The 19343-nt window shown below is 43.8% G+C and overlaps 1 protein-coding gene across 2 annotated transcripts in view; it reads right to left on the reverse strand.

Moving 5' to 3' along the window:
* TRMT11 (tRNA methyltransferase 11) overlaps nucleotides 1–13840 on the reverse strand; it is a 28302-nt gene extending 14462 nt beyond the window's left edge. For both annotated transcript variants that reach the window (XM_075414103.1, XM_075414104.1), the window contains exons 1-7: nucleotides 13728–13840; nucleotides 10383–10448; nucleotides 9613–9686; nucleotides 7221–7302; nucleotides 7034–7126; nucleotides 5841–5975; nucleotides 4038–4194 (exon numbers count right to left, since the gene is read on the reverse strand). In XM_075414103.1, the coding sequence (XP_075270218.1) occupies nucleotides 4038–4194; nucleotides 5841–5975; nucleotides 7034–7126; nucleotides 7221–7302; nucleotides 9613–9686; nucleotides 10383–10448; nucleotides 13728–13802 (682 nt within the window). In that variant the 5' untranslated portion in view covers nucleotides 13803–13840. The remainder of the gene's footprint in view (nucleotides 1–4037; nucleotides 4195–5840; nucleotides 5976–7033; nucleotides 7127–7220; nucleotides 7303–9612; nucleotides 9687–10382; nucleotides 10449–13727) is intronic.
* Between the last annotated feature and the right edge of the window lie 5503 nt (nucleotides 13841–19343).

Consider the following 19343-nt stretch of genomic DNA (forward strand, 5'->3'; position numbering starts at 1 on the left):
GTTATCCGTGTTAGGACATTGTGCTCAGGAACTTCCAGAGTTGTACACCAGTAGCACACTAGACCCAAAGCTAGACCCAAGAAAAGAAAGAAGAAAGAAAGAAAAAAAAATTAAAACTACCAACAAGATTGAATCACTACACAACTATAATCAGAGATAATAACACCAAGTCCCTTGTTTGCTATACCTGATCTTCCTTATCTTGCTATACCCTATGTCACCTTTTATCTCTGGAGACCGTTCTTAGGAGTTTGTTTACGGTTTTCTATTTCAAGGCAATAAGATCCTTTAATCATTACATGAATCAAAACTTTTAATTTTACTTTGCAAGCAGCAGAATTTCAAATTGTTGGCAAACAATTTGAAAAGTCATCACCAAACAAATGGCAATTCTACTGCATCTGTTCTCAAAGTCAGTCTCCTTATCTGTGTCTGAAATCAAACTTGTAAGATGTGGCCATTCCCTGAATAAGAAGCAATGGTCAAGAACCCTGTAAATGTAAATACCTCCAATGTAAACAGCAATATCAAAAAAGTCTCTGTAATTGTTTTGCAGTATGAAAGCTATATATAGATGCTTCTTTTTCCTGTATGCCACCTATTTTATCAGTACATTTATTAGCGTACTCATCCTGCAATAAAACAAATTTGTGATCTGCTTTTCTAATTAAAAACAAAACAAAACCCTACCAAAAAAGCATGTGTGATTTCCCCTTGAAACTGGGCAATGGTTGAACAGCCCACACAAGAGAGCAAATGATATTATCTCTTTAACAGCTTCCAAATGAAGAAAAGCAGCAGATTACCAAAGAGCTGTGTTGTCGAGTTGTTAATAAGGAGGCACGTAGCTAACAGAATGGTTTAAAACAGAACAGCGACTGTGAACAAGGCTGTGAACCCCACGATACTGATGTCAACTGCTTATGGATACAGACAGTCCTGCTGAAATAAAGGGGATGAATGCTGCAGGACGACGAGTTGGCCAGTGCAGGTAACCACGCGCACGCTGGCTGCATGGGTGGCAGTGGTTCTCCCACTCACCGGCAGCATGGAAGGAGCATCTCGGGTGGCTGCATTGCCCCACGCCACCCACTTGGCACCAAGAAATCCCTAACTCATGCTGCATCCACAGGCTAAAGATCCCATCTCAGGGCACTAGAAAACTCCTACATCGTACGCTAGTAAACTCTACCAAAACTGAAGGTGAGGCAGAAAGGAAAAAAAAAAATTCCTCTGTTTTTTGTTGTGAAATGGATCAGGGAAAAGCAAGGTTACTCACCCCAGAGGAGTCACCCATTTCCCTTCTTGGCTGCAATCCCTCAGAACAGATGGGCAGTACCTCCAGAGGGTCAAGACAAATTTAGCTAGCCCTGCCCCCAAGTATGGCATACCACCCAGTCCTATAAAAAAAGTAAGAAGAAAGTACTTTGCCCATCTAAGAATGTTTTTAATCATAGGGGAAAAAAGAGTTAGGAAAACATGAACTTACAGCTTTTAATAAATTTCAGCTGGTACTAGTTCAATTATGTTCACACAGCAGGTGCATGAATACCAAAATTCTCTACTATGGCCAGTCCTCTGACCTACTATACCAAACCGATGTACACAAAGGGTTAATCAGAGAATCATTGAGGCCCCTGATGACTATTAGCAGAATGATGATGGCATAGGACTTCATGCCTTTCTATTGTACACTATTTCCCCATCTCTTCAGCACAGACGAGGATCTGGTCATACCACTATCCTTCAGGATGACAAAGAAAAAATTCCTGTCATTTGCAATTATGCAGTATCATGAATTGGCAAAGGGAAAGCAGGGACAAACATCTTCCAAAGGTACAAATAACAAGCTTACTGAGACAACCAGAACAGATTCTCTAGGAGGAAGTACAAAGTATTCGGGTAAAAGACTTTTTGATTTATTCTTCCAGAATCCTCCAGGCTTCCATCTTCCCAAAACTGAGGAAAGAATATTTAAACAGCTCACAGAAGTTATGTTTTACAGCTCAAAAACAACCCTGTCCATTCCAATCCTGCTTTACAAAAAAGGGGAATCGAGCCTCCTAAACCAGCCTGGTGAAAAGCACTTTTCATTTCAAGGACAAATTCCAGCTGTCCATTTTTATGCTAAACTGAAGACTTGTGATTTATCTGATCCAGCAAAAACAGCCTGTTTCCAACAAGAAAGCATCACTTTTCAATGCTGTTCTAATTTGGTACTGTTTACCTTTTCAGCGTAGAAAGCAGGAAGAAACCAAGCCAGGTATTAAAGTTGCACCAACAAAGAACCTGAACTGCAGTTTCTTCAAAGTACTCCTCAAATCCTGAACATATGTTCTTTCCAAACCCATCAGCTCAAACCCACTGCATCACTCTCAGCTCTGAGCTATCTCTCAAAAATCCAGTAGTAGGGTACTGTTGCACTGACAGTTGTGAAAGTCCTCTAAAGTACCTCAAGAGACCACTGAATTTCCTGGGGTTTACTCACCAAAAGTAGGTGCAAAAGCCACTGTTTAGTTGTTTAGTCATAAATAAATTTTACTGACAAACAGTGTGCCAGCTGGTATCTCCAGTGACCCTATGTACCTTTAATCTCAAGCGTGTATATTGCAGCTCTCTAGTGCAATAAAACGACAAAAACGGAAACTCAAATCATTAGGCAATTTGGGGAGAATTTTGTATACGTTACACTTTTGAACTGAAACACAACTTAACATTTATCTTCAATTTCTATAGCTCCACAACTTTCATGTGATTTTTCTTCCTCTAACGTTACCCTTCCTTTTTTTTAATTCAGTTTTCACTCCCAAGAGAATTAAAGCTCTCAGAGAATTTTCTGTGATTTAGGTTTAGCAGATTTTTGTAAGAAGACACAAAACCATAGACACTGAAATGAAACAAACTGCTTAGAGATGAAGTAGAGGAATTTCTTCAACCTTTCAGAGACTGTTACCCATCTGCAAGGAACACAAGCACAGGAGGAGGAAATTTCGTAAGACATTATCATGCATGCAAAAAATCAGGTTGTATATGAACAAAAATTTAAGACAAAAACATACTGTTCACTGAAACCTTGTGTTTCCGAAAATATTACATGCCTGGTCCATTTTCTACAGTATAGAGAAGCCACATGCTAGTAAGAATTTGTCCTACTAGTGACCCTGCAGTGTTGTCTTCTCCTTCCCTAACATCTCTGCAGTGATTTCTGCAGTGAATTCTCTTCATCGTCCCATTAATCTAAGTATTTTTTAAGTGTATGCGTCTTATACGTGGTCTTCTTGATCAAAGTTTAGCAAAATCCAGGTCGGAAACACAGCCTTTGTTATGCTTTTGAAGAAACTACTATAGGCAGCTTAACACAATATACTCTTGTATGATTAAACGGCACAACCTGACACAGTAGATCTTCTATTTCACCCACAAAACAGTTGAGTTTCCCTTATTTAAAAAGTACTTCTATGCCACACAGAGTAATTTGTGGAATAAAAGCTCCCCCTCCTGGCTCAACTGAGAAAAGTTCAGCTGGGGGCGAGTGCATGGTGCGAACAGTGTTATCCTGAAGACAAGAGGTGATCACTATTCAATGCTGCGACCTAACTATCACTATGTTGTGTTGCATGCCCAGAATTGCCCTCAGCGCTCCTCTAAATAGCCACCTACAAAAATGCTGCTGCTTGTAACATTCTGCAAGTGGCTGCAGGGAGGGCTCTAGCCATATTTCAGTTCTTAGTCACTTTGGATCTTCAGCAGTCCATGACATGCACGAACTGGTGTTTGAGCCATTTTACATAAAATAACACAGTGAAGACAGATTTGTCAGAAGTGTAAAATAAACTGTTGACATCTCCTGAAGTTAGTCTGCTTCCTCCCAAATCCCTCTCAAGTTAACATTCACTTTATAATCACCATTTTTCTTTTGGTATCATCTCAAATCTCAGTCGAGCACCAGAAGACGCTGCGCCAGGCAAAAGCGTAGTGCGAGCAGTAACACAATCACCCATTTTTTCCTGCCAGTAGCAAAAAAAATCCCCACATACCTGTTCCAACAAACGGATCATATACAACATCATTGGGTTTTACTCTCCCATGGTTTGCCATAATGAAAGACAGGCAGGCATCCATGCTAGTATTGCCAATAAAGTGTCTCTTTTTCACACTGTAGGACTCGATAAGTTCTCTCTGGCCATCTGCAATCTGTTGAAACATTTAAAATCACTGTCAGGTCTTAGATACAAGATATAAGCAGACAGTCTAACAGACTAGCTTAAGTGACACCATCCAACAAACTGGTAACTCTTCATTTCATGACACATTACTTTGCTTTCTGCTGTCTGAAAATATGACAGACTTCTTTCCAAGCAACAGATATCTTGGTTCAACACTTAGATAAATTCTTTGAGACAGAGGTCAAAAATATACAAACAATTTCAAGGGAAAAATCTTCTGAAGAAATAAGTTAGAGCAACTTTGCTATTATTCTAGGTATCAGATAAACAATTCCTGGCAATTCAGAGTTAAAGAATTTCAAAATGACGAGGAATAGAAAGGCATGTTAAAACATGCATGCACGTACACACACATATGCTTAAGGTCACACAGAATTTCCATGTTCCCCAGCTTTTCTGTCACACTCAAAATCTAAATTTAGGATAGCGCTGACAGATCAGAATTTACTGGAAAAACAAACAAAGACCAAATGCTAACATTTTTACATCAGACTTCCAAAATATGTTGAAGAGGACCAAAGCAGTCTGGAAGAAAACACATCCAAAAGCTCTTCCAACACTATCCCCCAGCTCCGGTCAACATCAGTCTTACAAGATAAACAAAATACACTTGCCTATTTTTTTCAGGTTGGTTTACTCATTTTTAAACACTTCAGGAATCCAGCACAGATGGGACAACAGCTGCAACGTTCTGCAGTATTGCCACAACCCAGGGTGGTTTCACATTAATCTCAGGCATTGAGAATATCCATAGGTGCTAACAGATCACTTGGATCTCTAACTCCTCTCTGCACAGCCCCTAACAGCAGCTGTACCACCTCAGCAGTAGTCCTCCCTCCTTCCAGCTGCCCTTGACCCAGGACATCGCACGCATGTATTCCCATCAGTGGCTGGTGTCATTCTGAAGATGTGCTTTGGGAAGCCACGTTTTCCTCACAAGAAATAAAAGACCAGATCAGATTTCCTCAGGATATCCTAATAACAGATGAGGTTTAGAGTGTACACACCCAACAGCCAAGAAAGTCTGCAGTAAAGACTTCAGATGAGAAGCTCCAGACAGCTTTTGAATGTTGTTCCGACTGTCCAGCACTGCCCTGTCAGTGTCCCCATGGACGTCCAGAGCCGCAGGGACCAGCCTGCACCTTTCTGCAGAGGTGCCTGTCAGGACTGGCTGAAGCACTTACAGAATGCTCCAGCAGGGCTGATGCAGCTCAGCGGGGCCGCAAGCCAGCTACAGTCCCTGTAAATCTCTCCTCCTGTTTGAAACAGGCTGCTGGTGCTTCTGGCTCCATCTGGGCCCACAATAATACAATACACCACCACAGCTGTGCAGTCTCGTTGCTGTGTTGAGCTCCTTCTGTGGAGGGCAAGATAAGCTGCGCTCCCAGATACAACTTCAATTTTTTCCACCTCTAAATTCTCAGTCAACTTGCTTTTTGCTAGTCACAACAAGGGCTTTCAAAACTTGCATCAGTGTACTATGCAGTGACAGATTCAGCCACAATTCTATTGTCTGCTTCCATTAAAACTCAACACAATTTTTAACATTTACATTGAAGAACTCTTTCCTGAAAACGTAAGCTCATAAGAACAGAATCAAGCATACTCACGCACCCATCTACCAAAATACAGATGAAAGGGCTCTTCTGGAACATTATTAGGATCCATCCCATAATCTTCCAAAATCCAGAATATGTGGTCTGGATTCTTTAAATTTACTTTTCCTTTGAATGGCAGAAATTCAAGGGCCTATACAATAAAGAAAAACAGAGTCAAAAATAACAGGGTCAAATTTTTCAACTATGCACCCCACAAAAACAAACAAAAAAACAAACCAAAAAACACAATTCCACTTGTGAGAAATGACAGATTAGTACCAAAACCACATTCTCAATTTTCTCTGGATTTTTGAAATCTCTTTATTGTGAATAAAGATAGCTCAAATGCTTAAGGATTAGAAATCAGGAAATATAATGATTTTTATTAACTGAACATAATCCAACTTCAGAGGAAATGAACTGTGCACATTAATTATGCAATTTTCAAGTTATAAAAATAACACTGATGATGAACAACAGGATTTAAAATTTCAGTGATGTGCAGCTACACCAATTTACACACTCAGCATTATTTCACGTTCACAAAAACTGAATAAACAGGAAAGGGTAGCTACTATTAATACAGATCACTTCAGTCTCTGTAAATGGAGTAAACGGGATAAATAGCTGCTAAAAACAGAATGTGGAAGAGCAAAAATTGACAGTAATATAGAAAAAATTCCTAACTAAAATACTGAAACAGTTCAGAGGAGAGCGCAAGTGTGGACAAGAGCACAAGGACAGAAGAGGAAATCAGCACAAAATCCACAGCTTCCTGCTGAGGTCACTGGACCAGCTTGTTCCACATTCTGCAACAATAAATGCTTAACACGGAGATCAAGCAACAGATTTTCTAAAAATGTAGCACCTAACTCTAGCCATTTGAATCTTATAGCTTTGGACAATACGCTTCAGTTTCCCCAGCAGGCTGGGCTGAAATCAGCAGTGATTTTGTTTGTCTTTGTATATGCCTTACACGGCCTGTTTAGGAAAAAAAAAAAAAAAAAAAAAAAGTCATGAATTTTGAGGAGAACGTTAATTCAGACATGAACATCTCATTCAGAGCTGATAAGGCATAAGCTGTGAACTGCTTTAAGATCTTCAGGAAACCCAAACTTCAATACGCTCTAGACAATACTGATAGCATGGAATAAGAACAACGTGAACAGAATAAATTAAATGTCAAAGTTTTCTTAAACATCTACTTACATCTATCCTTTTTATTTTCTGTGCTTGGGTCAGTGTTTTATTAAATGTATGAATATGCACTTTGTAAGTAGAATCTGACTGTAGATATGGAAGCTGAAAAAAAGGCAAAGACACTTTCATTAGTACAGCTGCAGTGCTATTCAGTGTGACTAAGGAACCATATTATCCAGATTCCTTATATGCATACCATCTTGTCCACTGGATAGTCCTGCAAAGATGCATAGAGTTCCCCCGCAGATCTTCCATGACCCCACAGTTCAAATACAGACCTAAAATGACAAAGTTTTTTAGAATGCTGTCATATAGGGGGAAAGAACCCATGCCTTGCAAATACTTACTCCTTTTAATCTTCTTGGCCAATGTATTTGGGTTTTGTTTTACGGAGTGTTGAAATGCATTGTTTAACTCTTAGCACAATGCTTAAGTTTTGTTCTGAACAGAACAAAATACAGAACAGAACAGAATACACCTATTTTTAATCCTAAACTGTTATTTCAATGAAGATTTTTTGTTTGGCAACATATACCAAGAGGTAAATTTCAGTCTTAGTACCCTTGGATACCACCAGACCTTCTTCTGGCAGGCAGTGATACTAGCACGAGACAAAATTAATTTGTACCTCTTGATTTGACGGGGTAAGGAAGGGCTGAAAAAGGTCAAGAACAGATTTTCCAAGTGTTACGCTATCCTGGAGTAAAACAAATCTTGAAACTGTAACATCCTATGTATAACGACATCATCAGAGGTTCTATCCCATTTTAAGATATGGTTATAATGTCTGATATTTTCAGATGTTTAAACACGATGCTGTCTTACATTTTGTTTCCAGACTACTGGCTTTAAGAAAAGCACTGCCTTGGAAGATGAGATAACCAATGCTACTGTAATGAAGACACAACACCACATCATGGACCGTTTCCCCAGCATTCAAATGTCCCAACCAAGTGGACTTTTCATATCAAAGACAAAAATCTTTTTAGTACAGGAATTGTAGTGTCACTGCATATATTCTTAGACACTCTCATGTGCATTTGCAATACACCACAAACACAGACTTTAAGGATTAGCAGTGCCACATTGTACCTTTTAAAAAATGACTCCTGAAAGAGAATCTTCAAAATGTTCAAAAATTTAGCTCACTCAAGCAAAAATAAGACTACATTTTACCAAGTCACCATAGCAGATACCAAGGCCCAATGGTAAGCTGTTTTGTTAAAGTGTTCCTTTCTGAATAAATTATTTAAAGATACATTTCTAACCTGCATTTACCCTGAAAAAAAGTCCATTTTTTACGGTGTCTAATTTTTTCCTAAAGCATCTGTTTCTATCTACTGTGAGAGTTTGAACTGTATTTCTAGATGGAGCAACAGAAATGCTGACAGCCTAGGCTGTACTATGGAGAACCTATTAATCTCTGAATTTTATTCAACTCTTGGAGAAGCTCTTAAAACACCTTCAGCCCAATTCTTACTTTTGCACTTACATATGTACTGAAAATACACCACAAAACGCTGGGGAGATTTTATTTAGATAAATGTACGCTTTGGAGCTTTTCATATTCATTAGCACTGCAATGGAGATGCTCCAGCAATCTTACTCTAAAACTAACATATCTCCCCACAACCAGCAGTGGACCAGGAAAAAGCAGTGAGCCAGTTATGCTTTCTACATAAAATAAGCATACATTACCTGCGAAAGCATGGCTTATGGAACATCTGTGAGCTGTCTTGTCACGTTTGACCTCCTTAGTCACCTACAGCTGCTTTTTGAAGGGCAGTACAGTTTATCCCCATTGAAAACATACTATCATAATGACAATTTTGTACACGTAGGGTTTCTTTTGGCAAGAGTGTACAACCCAAGCCATTGTAGGTAAAACTAAGTACCTGACACAAGCAGCACTCAACAGGGACCCTGCAACGCTCTGCAGAGGCAACCAAACTAAACCCTGAACAGGACAGCATAGACACCCCAAATCCAGTCTGGTCAGAGCACCATACCACAGCTATACTGCTTCTCACCCCAAACCATACCTCCAAGGTACCCCTCAAGCATGTTATGCAGACACCTCTAAAAAGGATGAAAAGCCACTGGAACAATCACACTCTGGCATATTCCTGTGCTCTTGAATTTTCTAGCAGCACCTCTGCCGCAGCAGTCTGGGCTGAGGGCTCACATACCAGCACTAGGAGGGTGACACAAGGAATCACTACCTTTCATTTCCAAACTTCATTTTCAGTTTCTGTGTATCACTGTTTCTATCTTTTAATTCCATACACATTTTAAAACAAGCCAATAACCAAACGTTATTCAAGGCGACTAAAACATCAGTGACCCTACACGACAAGTACTGGCTCTGCAGTGAACAACACCATTTCAAGACCCTCCGCTGATTGCACACTAAGTAAAGAGGATGGGCACACTACATAATCAGTCCTACAGGCTCCAGTAATGCCTCCTCCATTCTAGAGGTAATCAGAGACTGCTTATTTTAAGACTCCATACAAAATTAGTATTTGCCACAATATAGCAGAACAATTTTCCACCACCTATCATTTACAACATTTTTCACCTCTTACTTTGCACATACTGTCCGTTTCATTAGTCCCCTTGCCATCTCTTCTGAAGGAATACTGAGAATCCAAAATGGAGACTGAAATAAAGAGAAGACAAGTGATGCAAATACCTATGTGGAGGATGTCACACGAATCACACAACTACACAATTCTGTTCTATAAAAACAGAACATGCATGCTGAAGATTAAAAAAAAAAAGCTAACTGTAGAGAGAACATGAGGATCAAACATATAATTTGAGGTAAAACTGTATACTCGGCTTGAATGTCTGAGAAACTTTACTAGGTATTTCATTTTCCCACCATATCTTCCGACTTGGTGAAATATTTATTTACGCTTCTCCAGCTTATTCATCCTCTAAAGACTCAAAACACCTTGTTACACACAAGTAGTAACCAATACCCAGTAACGTTCTCTGACTAAGCACCAAGACCTCCTCCAGACATGCTGTCTCATTGATTTAGGTGCAAACACGAAACCCAAGCTCCTGATTAGTGTTTTCAGGGTTGGGTGATTCCGAAAAGGAAGGAGAGCCTCCCAGCAGATGGCACTGCTGCCTGTCACCCTGTTACATGCAGACATCCCGAGGTGCTTTCTGTGCATCTTCCACTCCGTTCTGAGTCCTTACTGAACTGAGAATTGCTCGGTTTTGGAAGATTCCTTATTTTCCTAAGAAACTTTAAAATTTATTCAGCTACCCACAATTAATAAAAATACTATAAAGAATATACTTGTATACCATGCATGCACTCAAGTAAAATATCCTTACTTACATTTACACGGATTTCCTGCTCACCACTGAATTGTCCACCATAAAGCGAGAGCAAAGATGTTATTTCCTAAAACGAAAATATAAAGATCAGGCTTTGGGAGCATTAACTAATGGCAGTGGTTTTTTGGAAAAAAAAAAAAAAAAAAAAAAAAAGCAAAATAGATTTTTGTAAAGTGACAATTTCAGACATAAAGTAGCACACCATAAATTCCATCGCAGACTGTGACCATCATAGGGATTATGAACAAAATCTTACGGATGGCAACAGAAGAAAGAATCGTGGTTACTACTGACTTACTGTGGGAACCTACAATGAAACATTCAGAGTAATTGTGTGGATAGGGCAGAGGTTCACAATTAAATTCAGCTTGCATGAAGAACAGCTTTCTCAGACTTCAGTTGCAAAACAACACACTATGAATGGTCTATGAAATGTTGTACAGTATACCAGATGAAGTTAGGCAATCTTCAGTAATCAAATCTTACTGTTCAGCATTTTTCTATTCTTCTTTCACTGAAAACATTACTGTTCAATCCTACGCTCTCACAACAATATTCCTCTTACAATATTATTCTACCTATCCTTAAAATATTCTTCTGACTAATCCACATAAAAGCAATGCCTCGCCAGTAACACCCTGACCCAGGGCCGGGCCCAGCACTGAGCAGCAATCCCTCTTCTGTTATCTCTCTGCTTTACAGGTATCTCAACAGTTTCCCTCAGTAGGTGTCCTTTCCAGAGTAAACTAACTCAGAGGCTGTAAACTGAATACAGAAAACAGCAAATCTCCAAGAAACAAGGTGGCCAGTAATAATTAAAAAAACAACCACTAAAAAGGCTTCTGGTCTGAAATGAGAGGTAAACATTGAGGATGCTACTCACACAGCCCCTTTGCTAGAAATTACACGCCTCAGCCTCTGAACGTTACTGGCAAAAGAACATGGAAGCAAATTTTATACTGGCTTAGATTTGAACCCAGTGGATAAATCAAAAGACTACCATGAAGTATCCCAAAAAACAACGGAAAAGAAAACCCCTGCGTAACACTAGCACGTGGCTTCAGTGGGACATTACCCCATTCATTTCCATTTTCTCTTTGCATAGAAAGGACATAAGAAACACTGGAAAAAACAGAGGGTTTGCTCCAGGAGAATAAAAGTTTATGCATAACTATTTAATTGTATGGTCCTGGGATGACAAAAGTGCCTGAGATTTTACACATGAATCAGTGACATCTCCACACACACTACCAGTAATACCATCCATGGGAAGGTGACAAGAATGAGAAGCAGAGGAAACATGGCCTGTAAGGAAAGGCTTGGAAAGAAACACGACCATGACCTCTACACCTGCTAAAGGTTGCTGTGAGAAAGGAAAGTAATTATCTGTTTTTCTGATGTTTACTACGGAGCAGATGAGAGCACTGGGTTCAGATCACAGCAGTCCTCTGGATGAGAGGTTGGGAAGATCCTTCCAAGCAGGAAGACAGTGAGGCACTGGAACAGAAGAAGATGCCTCAAGATATTGATAAGAAAACATTTGACACGCGTCTATCTGTCCATCAGAGACACCCTGTGCCGGAAAACAGGATGCCTGACGTTAGCCCTCAGTATCTGACCTAACCAAAGAGAGATCCCTGGCCACGGAGCACGACTTCTTATTGACTAAGAAACACGGAACCGCTTTCTACAGACACTTTACAACAAACGTGGACTTCAACAAACACCTTCAGCTGCTGTGCTCCAGCACCACCATCAGAAGAAAAGCAGCCCTCTCCTATCCCACACGCAGGTGTGGCAGAGATGGAGCTCAGGCAGCTGACCTGCCTGAAAAATCTGTCCTTGCTTGTTTCCTTCAGTTTTCAAACAAATCAGGTCCCAAACGCAGCTCATCACAAAGCCAAACACATGGCTGAGCAGTCACCAGAGGACAAGAAAGGACAAATGGAACTGCTTCCTTCAGCAGCTGTATCAACCAAGGGCAACTACAGCCTTGGTGGAAAAAGAAAAACTTTCTATGTTACAAATATATAGTCTTTTACTTAATCTGATGACCTTGCCTAAAGAAGAATTGGGTTGATCGTAAATAAATAAATTCGTGTTTCAGTCCCACAAAGCAGATCGGAAAAAGCAATGCACAAAAGAAAGCCTTAATGAAAACAAGGAAAATAAATGACGCAACACACGTGAAATATTTTAAAACGTGTAACGATGACCTAGCGGTTCTAACAAAATAACTGCATTTCAGCACTATTTTAAACAATAACATATTACCGTGGATACCATATTACTAGCTCTTCAGAGGGTGCCCAGGAGAGCACTTAGGCTATCAAAATTTGTTACAGTGTGTAGTAACTCTGTAAGTCATCACGGGGGAAAAAAAAAAATAAACACCAGTTAAATTTACAAACCAGAGGGTTTTCTTATAAACACGGAAACTGAGTGCACGCTAAGCTAGGCATTCACCAAGGACCCTTAAAAAACACCAGGGACTCATAAAAAATACTAGGGAGCTTCAGGTAAGTTACAATTTTTTTTTTTTAATGATTTCTGTGAATACCCCTCGATAAGATCAAACCAATTCAGCGCCAGGGAACAAACTGTGCACCCCAAGATTTCGCAGCCGAGTGGCGTAAACGCGTCACCGCCAAGCAGCCCGCAGCCGCGGAGGCCGGACCCGCTGGCTCCCACACCTGACCCCGCCGCCGAAGCGGGCCCGCTCTCTCCGATCCCCCACCGCCCAGCGCGGCACGAACCCTTCCGACCCCACCGGCACCAACACGCAGCACTGGAAGCCGAAGGGGAGCCGTCCTCGGGGCCACCGGCGCGGCGCGGAGCAGGGACGCTCGGGGCGACGGTGCCGGCCAAGGCCTCCGAGACCTCGGCTCGACCCCGGCATGCGTGCAGGCCCTCGGGCTGCAGAGCGGCCCCGTCCTGCTCCCCGGGGCGAAGACACCCGCACCGTCCCGCCTCAGGCAGCCCCACGGACTCCCGGGGTACAGAGAGAGGGCACGGCGGGGGCACAGAGGACCTCGCCCGTCGGAGCCCCGGGCGCCCGCTGGCTGCCCATCCCGGCCCCAGGGAAGCGCTGCCCCGGCGGCACCGCGGCACCCGGGGGCGGAGGGAGCCCCCGCCCGCGGCGAGGCTGAGGCAGCGGCGGCCGCCCCGCCTCAGGGGGCCGCTCGCCGCGTCCGGACGGGCACCGGGCGCCGCCGGCAGCCGCGCGGGGCGGGCAGCAGGGGAGGCCCCGCCGGGGCCAGGCCGCCTCCCGAGGGGCAGCGCCTCGCCCGGCCCCAGCCTCGGCGGGCCGGCCCCGGCCGCGGCCCCAGCCCCGGGGTGCGCTCACCGGCAGGCGGAACTCGAGGTGCTCCTGCGCCAGCAGCAGCAGGTACCGCCGGAGCGCGGGGCCCGCCAGCGCCATGTCCGGCCATCCCCGCCTCCCCGGGCCGCATGCGCCGCCGGGCGGGCCCAGCGCCGCGGCGGGAGCGGGAGCGGCGGGAGGGGCTCGGCGGGAGGCGGCGCTGCCGGCCCAGCCGCGGCCGCCGGTAACGGGGCGTGGGGCAGGAGGACCCCCCCTCCTCCCCCCACAGCAGTGGGTACCGGCGCTGCCCGCGGGGCGCGGCAAAGTCAATTAATTAATTAGTGTTTATTTCCCCTTCTTCTAATCCTTTTTTTAATGTAGCCTGTGCTGCACACCAGGCGCCGTGGGGCGGTACAGCAGTACCCGCCCGCAGGGTTCTTCGCGTGGCGGGGTTGTGTCCTCGTTCCGTTCGCCGATCGATCGCCCGGTGCCGTCGAGCGGGAGGCCCGGCCTCGGCGGGTCCCGGTGAGCCTCCCGCCGGGGCCAGGCCAGCTGGGCGCCGCGCTCGCCTCCCGCCTGTTCCGTGCTGGCTGCGGGATGGCCGTCTGTCCGTCCGTCCGTCCGGGCGGCACAGAGCGGGCTGGTGACCCCTCAGCGCTGGCGCGGGCCGCGCTCCTCATCCAGCTCCGCAGTCTCGTCCGGCGGTTTCTGCGGTTCCCTTCCTGCGGTTCGCTGTGGGGCTTCAGCCCCGACGGTGGGCCAGAAAACGATCCGAACGTGAGCTGGCGTCTGGACGAGAGCTTCAACAGAAGAGAAGGGAAGGAGGGAGGTGTGGACCAGGCTCATCTGCCCTAGCAGCCGGGTGCTGAGAGCCAGCAAGAGGCACGCTGCCCAGCTGCTGGCAAACCCTGACAATCCCTTGGGATTGCTGAAGGAGATTCAGTGGAAGACTGCTTTTGTTTTTCCAGTCTGTCTCACGTTATATTTCTTAGCTGTATAGCTTCCATTTTAGAAACTCCTTACAAGGGGTTATCGGTGTTACTGTTTAAGCTTAATCTCTTTAGACTGGCTTCCTCTTACTTTATGTGCACTGCTTTATCTGCAGAGCATTGCTGTCTGTTCTCAGAAGGTGAATACCTCCGTTTTCCAGCGATAGTGTTATCTACAGAAGAATTCAACTAAAGCCCTGTTTTTTCCTGCTTTTGACTTGATCCGTGCAAAATCACTGGCAGCCTCTATGTGCTGCTCAGCATAGTTTGAAAGTGTGTGTATATTAGTGAGTAAGACTTAGAAGAGTATTTGATCCTGACATGAAAACAAAGTGCTTTTCAGATGCTGTGTTTGTAAATTTGACATGCATTTCTATACTGCCTATTCTGAGGTGAATCAAGCAGTTTGTTAGCGTGGATTTGGGGAGTCATTTTACGTCGACAACATTACGTAACTGTTTTAGGGAGGGAAAGGAAGAACAGTTATCCTTCTTAGTCTTCAGGGGAATTTTAAGTACACCAAATGTAATTACTCAAATTGAAATGTATCCAGGAAGCTGGAATTAACCACCCTCCTCTCACAAAAAAAAACATAACAACGGGATCATGTGACGATCATGAGTTTCAGTTTAAAAGTGAAAGGCTGTGAATGAAAAGCCATTATTTAATGTGTGCTGCTGTTTATCTTTCTCAGTTCTCTTCCTCGGCCGTTGTGTTGCCACCTTCTGCTCACCCCATGCACTCTTCTGGACCCAAACGCAGCACGAGTTTTTGTGGCTGTGACGTGCACGTTCTGCTGAGGCTTTCAGGGAGCTCTGTCACCACCCACGGGGTTCACCTGCAGCAGCATCTGGGCAAACAGCCATGAAACCTTACCGAAACAACAGTGCTTTTAAAATATAGAAATGCCTAATCTATAATTGAGCTATTAAATTGTCCAGAATTTGCATTTCTGTCCTTTTCCCCGTAGAAAAGCCAGCACTAATCCTCTGTTTTGTGTCCAAATCCCAGTAAGAAAAGTATCGGCTCTACTAATCTGCTATGTGGAAACTCAAGATTGTGTATTTCAACAGGTGGAGGATGCGATCCAGCAAAGACGTGGTTATTACACAGTCGGATCTCTTTAGGTGTATAAAAGTCTGTCCCTAATTCAGCAAAATAATTGCATGTTGCACCAAGTACATGTAATTTCACCGGTGACGGGCAGCCTGTGTCCCCAGCGGAGCTGCGCCGTTTCACCTCTGGCCGGGAAGGGAGCTTGCCTGCAGCCTGCCTGTAGCTGTTAGCAGGCAGACATGGCTGTGCAGCACAGCCTTTTAAGGGAGAACCATCTGTTCTGGCTTTGCCTTCTTCGCTAAACAGCGCGTTGCGGACGGTGCCGCGCTCGCGAACTGGATTTCTACTTCGCTTTTCAGTGCCCGATGAGGAAATCCCGCTGCTTCTGGCACGCGTCAGCATTTCGGCTCCAGATAATGTTTTCTGTGCACAGCAGCTACCGCAGTGCGCGGGCACCTCGCCGGCACAGCGTGGGTTTGTCCACCTTTAATCGGCGTGCGGGCGGGCGAAGGGGTGCCCAGGGCGGTGCGTGGGTCGGTGGCTGGCTCTCGGAATGGGGTGTCCGGACGCCTGCGCTGGGCACGTCGGCCAGCGCTGCCCCGAGACCCTTCGGGAACTCTGCGGGGCTGCCGGGGGTGAGGATAAAGCTCTTTAAAAGGCGTAGTGGCGTGAAGAGTGAGGACCGCGTTGCGGTTGTGTGGCACGGAGGCCGCGGGGTACGTACGGCAACTGCGGGACCGGCGGTACAGCGCGCAACCCTGTGGGCATGACTTACTGCCCCGTGTTACAGAGCGACTTCCCAGCTTCCACCGAGTCACTTCTACTTTCCTCGTTGCGGTAGAGTTATGGTTGGACTTAAAATCTTCAGATATTTAACAGCTTTTTCAGCGGCCTTGCCCCTCACTCGGGCAAAACTCTTCCAAAAACGATCAGGCTGATTTGTTGTTGTTTTTCTTTCAAAGCTGACAGTGCACCCAAGAACCCCAGTTACAACCAGTCATTGATTTGTTTCCTGCCTGAGGGCCGTAAAACATTCTCGAGAAATGGAGGAAGATAAAGGGCAGAGTGCTAAAGCTGCCAGTGCGGTGGGTGACTTGAGGAAGAGCTGGCAGACCTGGGCAGAGGATCACATCGAATATCAGAGGAAGAACCCGTTCAGCACCGACGCCAGGCTTGCATCTCAACCGCTGCATACGCACAGAGGAGATCCCACCTACGGGAGACCCCCTGAAGGATCTCAGACGGAGCAGAGAGGGAAAGATGCTCACTCACACGTGGGAAAGGAAGTAGAAGAGCTGTGCCTGATCATCAGAAGCACTGGAGAGGTGGGGGAAGATGGACACGTGAGTGTGACATTCGGGCGGCTGTTTGAAACGTACGTGACCATTTCCAATAAAGTAGTGGGAATCTTGTTAAGAGCCAGAAAACATGGTCTGGTTCATTTTGAAGGTGAAATGCTTTGGCAAGGAAAAGATGATGACGTGATCATCACTTTACTAGAATAAGGCTTTGTCGTCTGATGAATTCTGCTGCATGGTTCTGTTTGGAAAAACATAGCTGGATACTTTCTTGAAAGAGGTTTTCATTACGGAATTTCAACTCGGCTATGTACTGGGGCATGAGCAGGAGAGAAATCGGGTGAGAAGGATGCAGATTTACTTTCGTAAAAATGGTAGAGATTTGGACAGAAATCACAAATAATCAACTCATCCATCGTGCTGCCATTGTACTGTCTCTTCATTATTATCATCCACTACCAAGTGTACCACAGCTCTTGAAATAGCTCCGCTGGCTTCCTGCTTTAGGTTACTGGAAGTATAAATTACTAACTTGCTACCATACAGCACTGATTCTTGCAGGTTGTGAAATACTCACTGTGCGTGGGATTTTGATTTGTAAAACGTGGAATTGAAAACTTTTATGGGAATTCATAGACTTCTTCAAAAAAAGGAGCCTGATGTGTAGCAAAAGTTTATTTTCGCATGGTGAAACTGAATAAATGGAAGTTATGTTTGCTTTCATGAGGTATATGAAAATTCCCAAATTTACAGAAATATCACAGCAAGGCTATTTGACGGTTCCTAAATTAGATGCATTTTGGTGTGCTGCACTAGTGCTGGTATTTAAGTCTACTGTTATTACTGTATCTATCTTCTCCAAACCTTCTGTGTCTCTTGTTCTTTCTCCTCCTTGTATCTCACACCGTTTTTATCTGTTCTGTTCTTCTAATGCTGTGTCATACCCTAGAAGATCACAAAGCTCTGCAGTCTGCTTGGTGAATTCAGCCACTATTCCTTCACAGAAAGTAGGGTGCCACAGCAGAAAGAAGTGGAAGATAACTGAAACTGTATATTGGGGCACTGTGCATTTGTGAGTGGGAAAAAAAATAGGCTCTTTTTCTTCTTTCACCAAAATGTAGCAATGTTGTTTACAACAGTAGTAGTGCCAGATGCATAAATAAAAGTATAGCAGTGCAGTCCCCTGCCTCACTTAGCTGAGGCAGAGCTGTGCTTTCGGAGCACAGTTTTGAGTTCTCCAAACTGGGAGAAAAAATGACCTACTGGTTAAAAATGGGACTGAAAGATGACCGATAACATTTCCTTCATGCTTCATCTTGGGGAACTTTTTCTGTGTTTAAAAAAAGAAAGGATTAGTTAAATACAATAGTTGTAATAATGCTATTAAAAATAATCAGGAGGTGTATTTACAACAGTCCCCACCAAGACAACTGTATAGTTAGGAATGAAAAATTCTATTTTTTACCAGTGCAAATAAAAGCATTTATGTGGTGTTAACTTGGTGGGTCTTTAAAATAAGAATATTCTCTTGCCTCAAAGGGATATTGAAAGCCAACGGAAATTATGAACTTGATATAAGTGGTAGATTATTTTATCCTATTTATATAAACGAACATCTTCTGCAAAAAGCCTAAAATAATGTCTTTTTGACCTTTTCATCCAATGGGGATTTGCATCAAAGTAAGCCTTTTGACTGAGCAAATGAAAATACGGATTTCATTATCCCTCTGCCTCCTGTTCCTAGTGAAAAGACAATGAAAATAGAAAAATGGGAAGAAATGAGTGTGCTGAAAGAAGTATATCTGGGGGACAGGGGAGCCAGATGCAGGTAGAGCATGAAGGGGGAAACAAAGGGTGGGTTTTAATCGCCATGTGATTTTTCCATGTGGGAAACTGGGGAGTATGAGCTGCAGCAGGCACTGCAGGTGTGTGTTCCCTTAGTTTTCAAACCCACTCCTCCTTCTTCCTAAACAAATCTATATCTTGCAGCTGAAAACAAGACACATAATTTGTGATCTTAACACGTTTAAAATGCTTTGTTTTTTTGGAAAAGCATTTCTTGCCAAAATGACACGAGCATACCTCAGTGGATTTCAGCTCCCATTAGATAAAGGCTGGATGTGCATTTTGATTTCAAACACACAAAAAAATGCTACACTGGGTCAGCACACGGGTGGACAAATCCAATCTTCTCCTTCCAGCAATAGCCAGTATTTCAAAAGAAGTGTAAAAGATAGATAGTACAATTGGTCAGGTTGTCCACTGGTACTCTCCAGAATGAAAAACTACTCCTGAAGCCTGTATAGTCAGAAGTGCAT

Source organism: Opisthocomus hoazin, chromosome 2, assembly GCF_030867145.1.
Source record: "Opisthocomus hoazin isolate bOpiHoa1 chromosome 2, bOpiHoa1.hap1, whole genome shotgun sequence".
NCBI lineage: Eukaryota > Metazoa > Chordata > Aves > Opisthocomiformes > Opisthocomidae > Opisthocomus > Opisthocomus hoazin.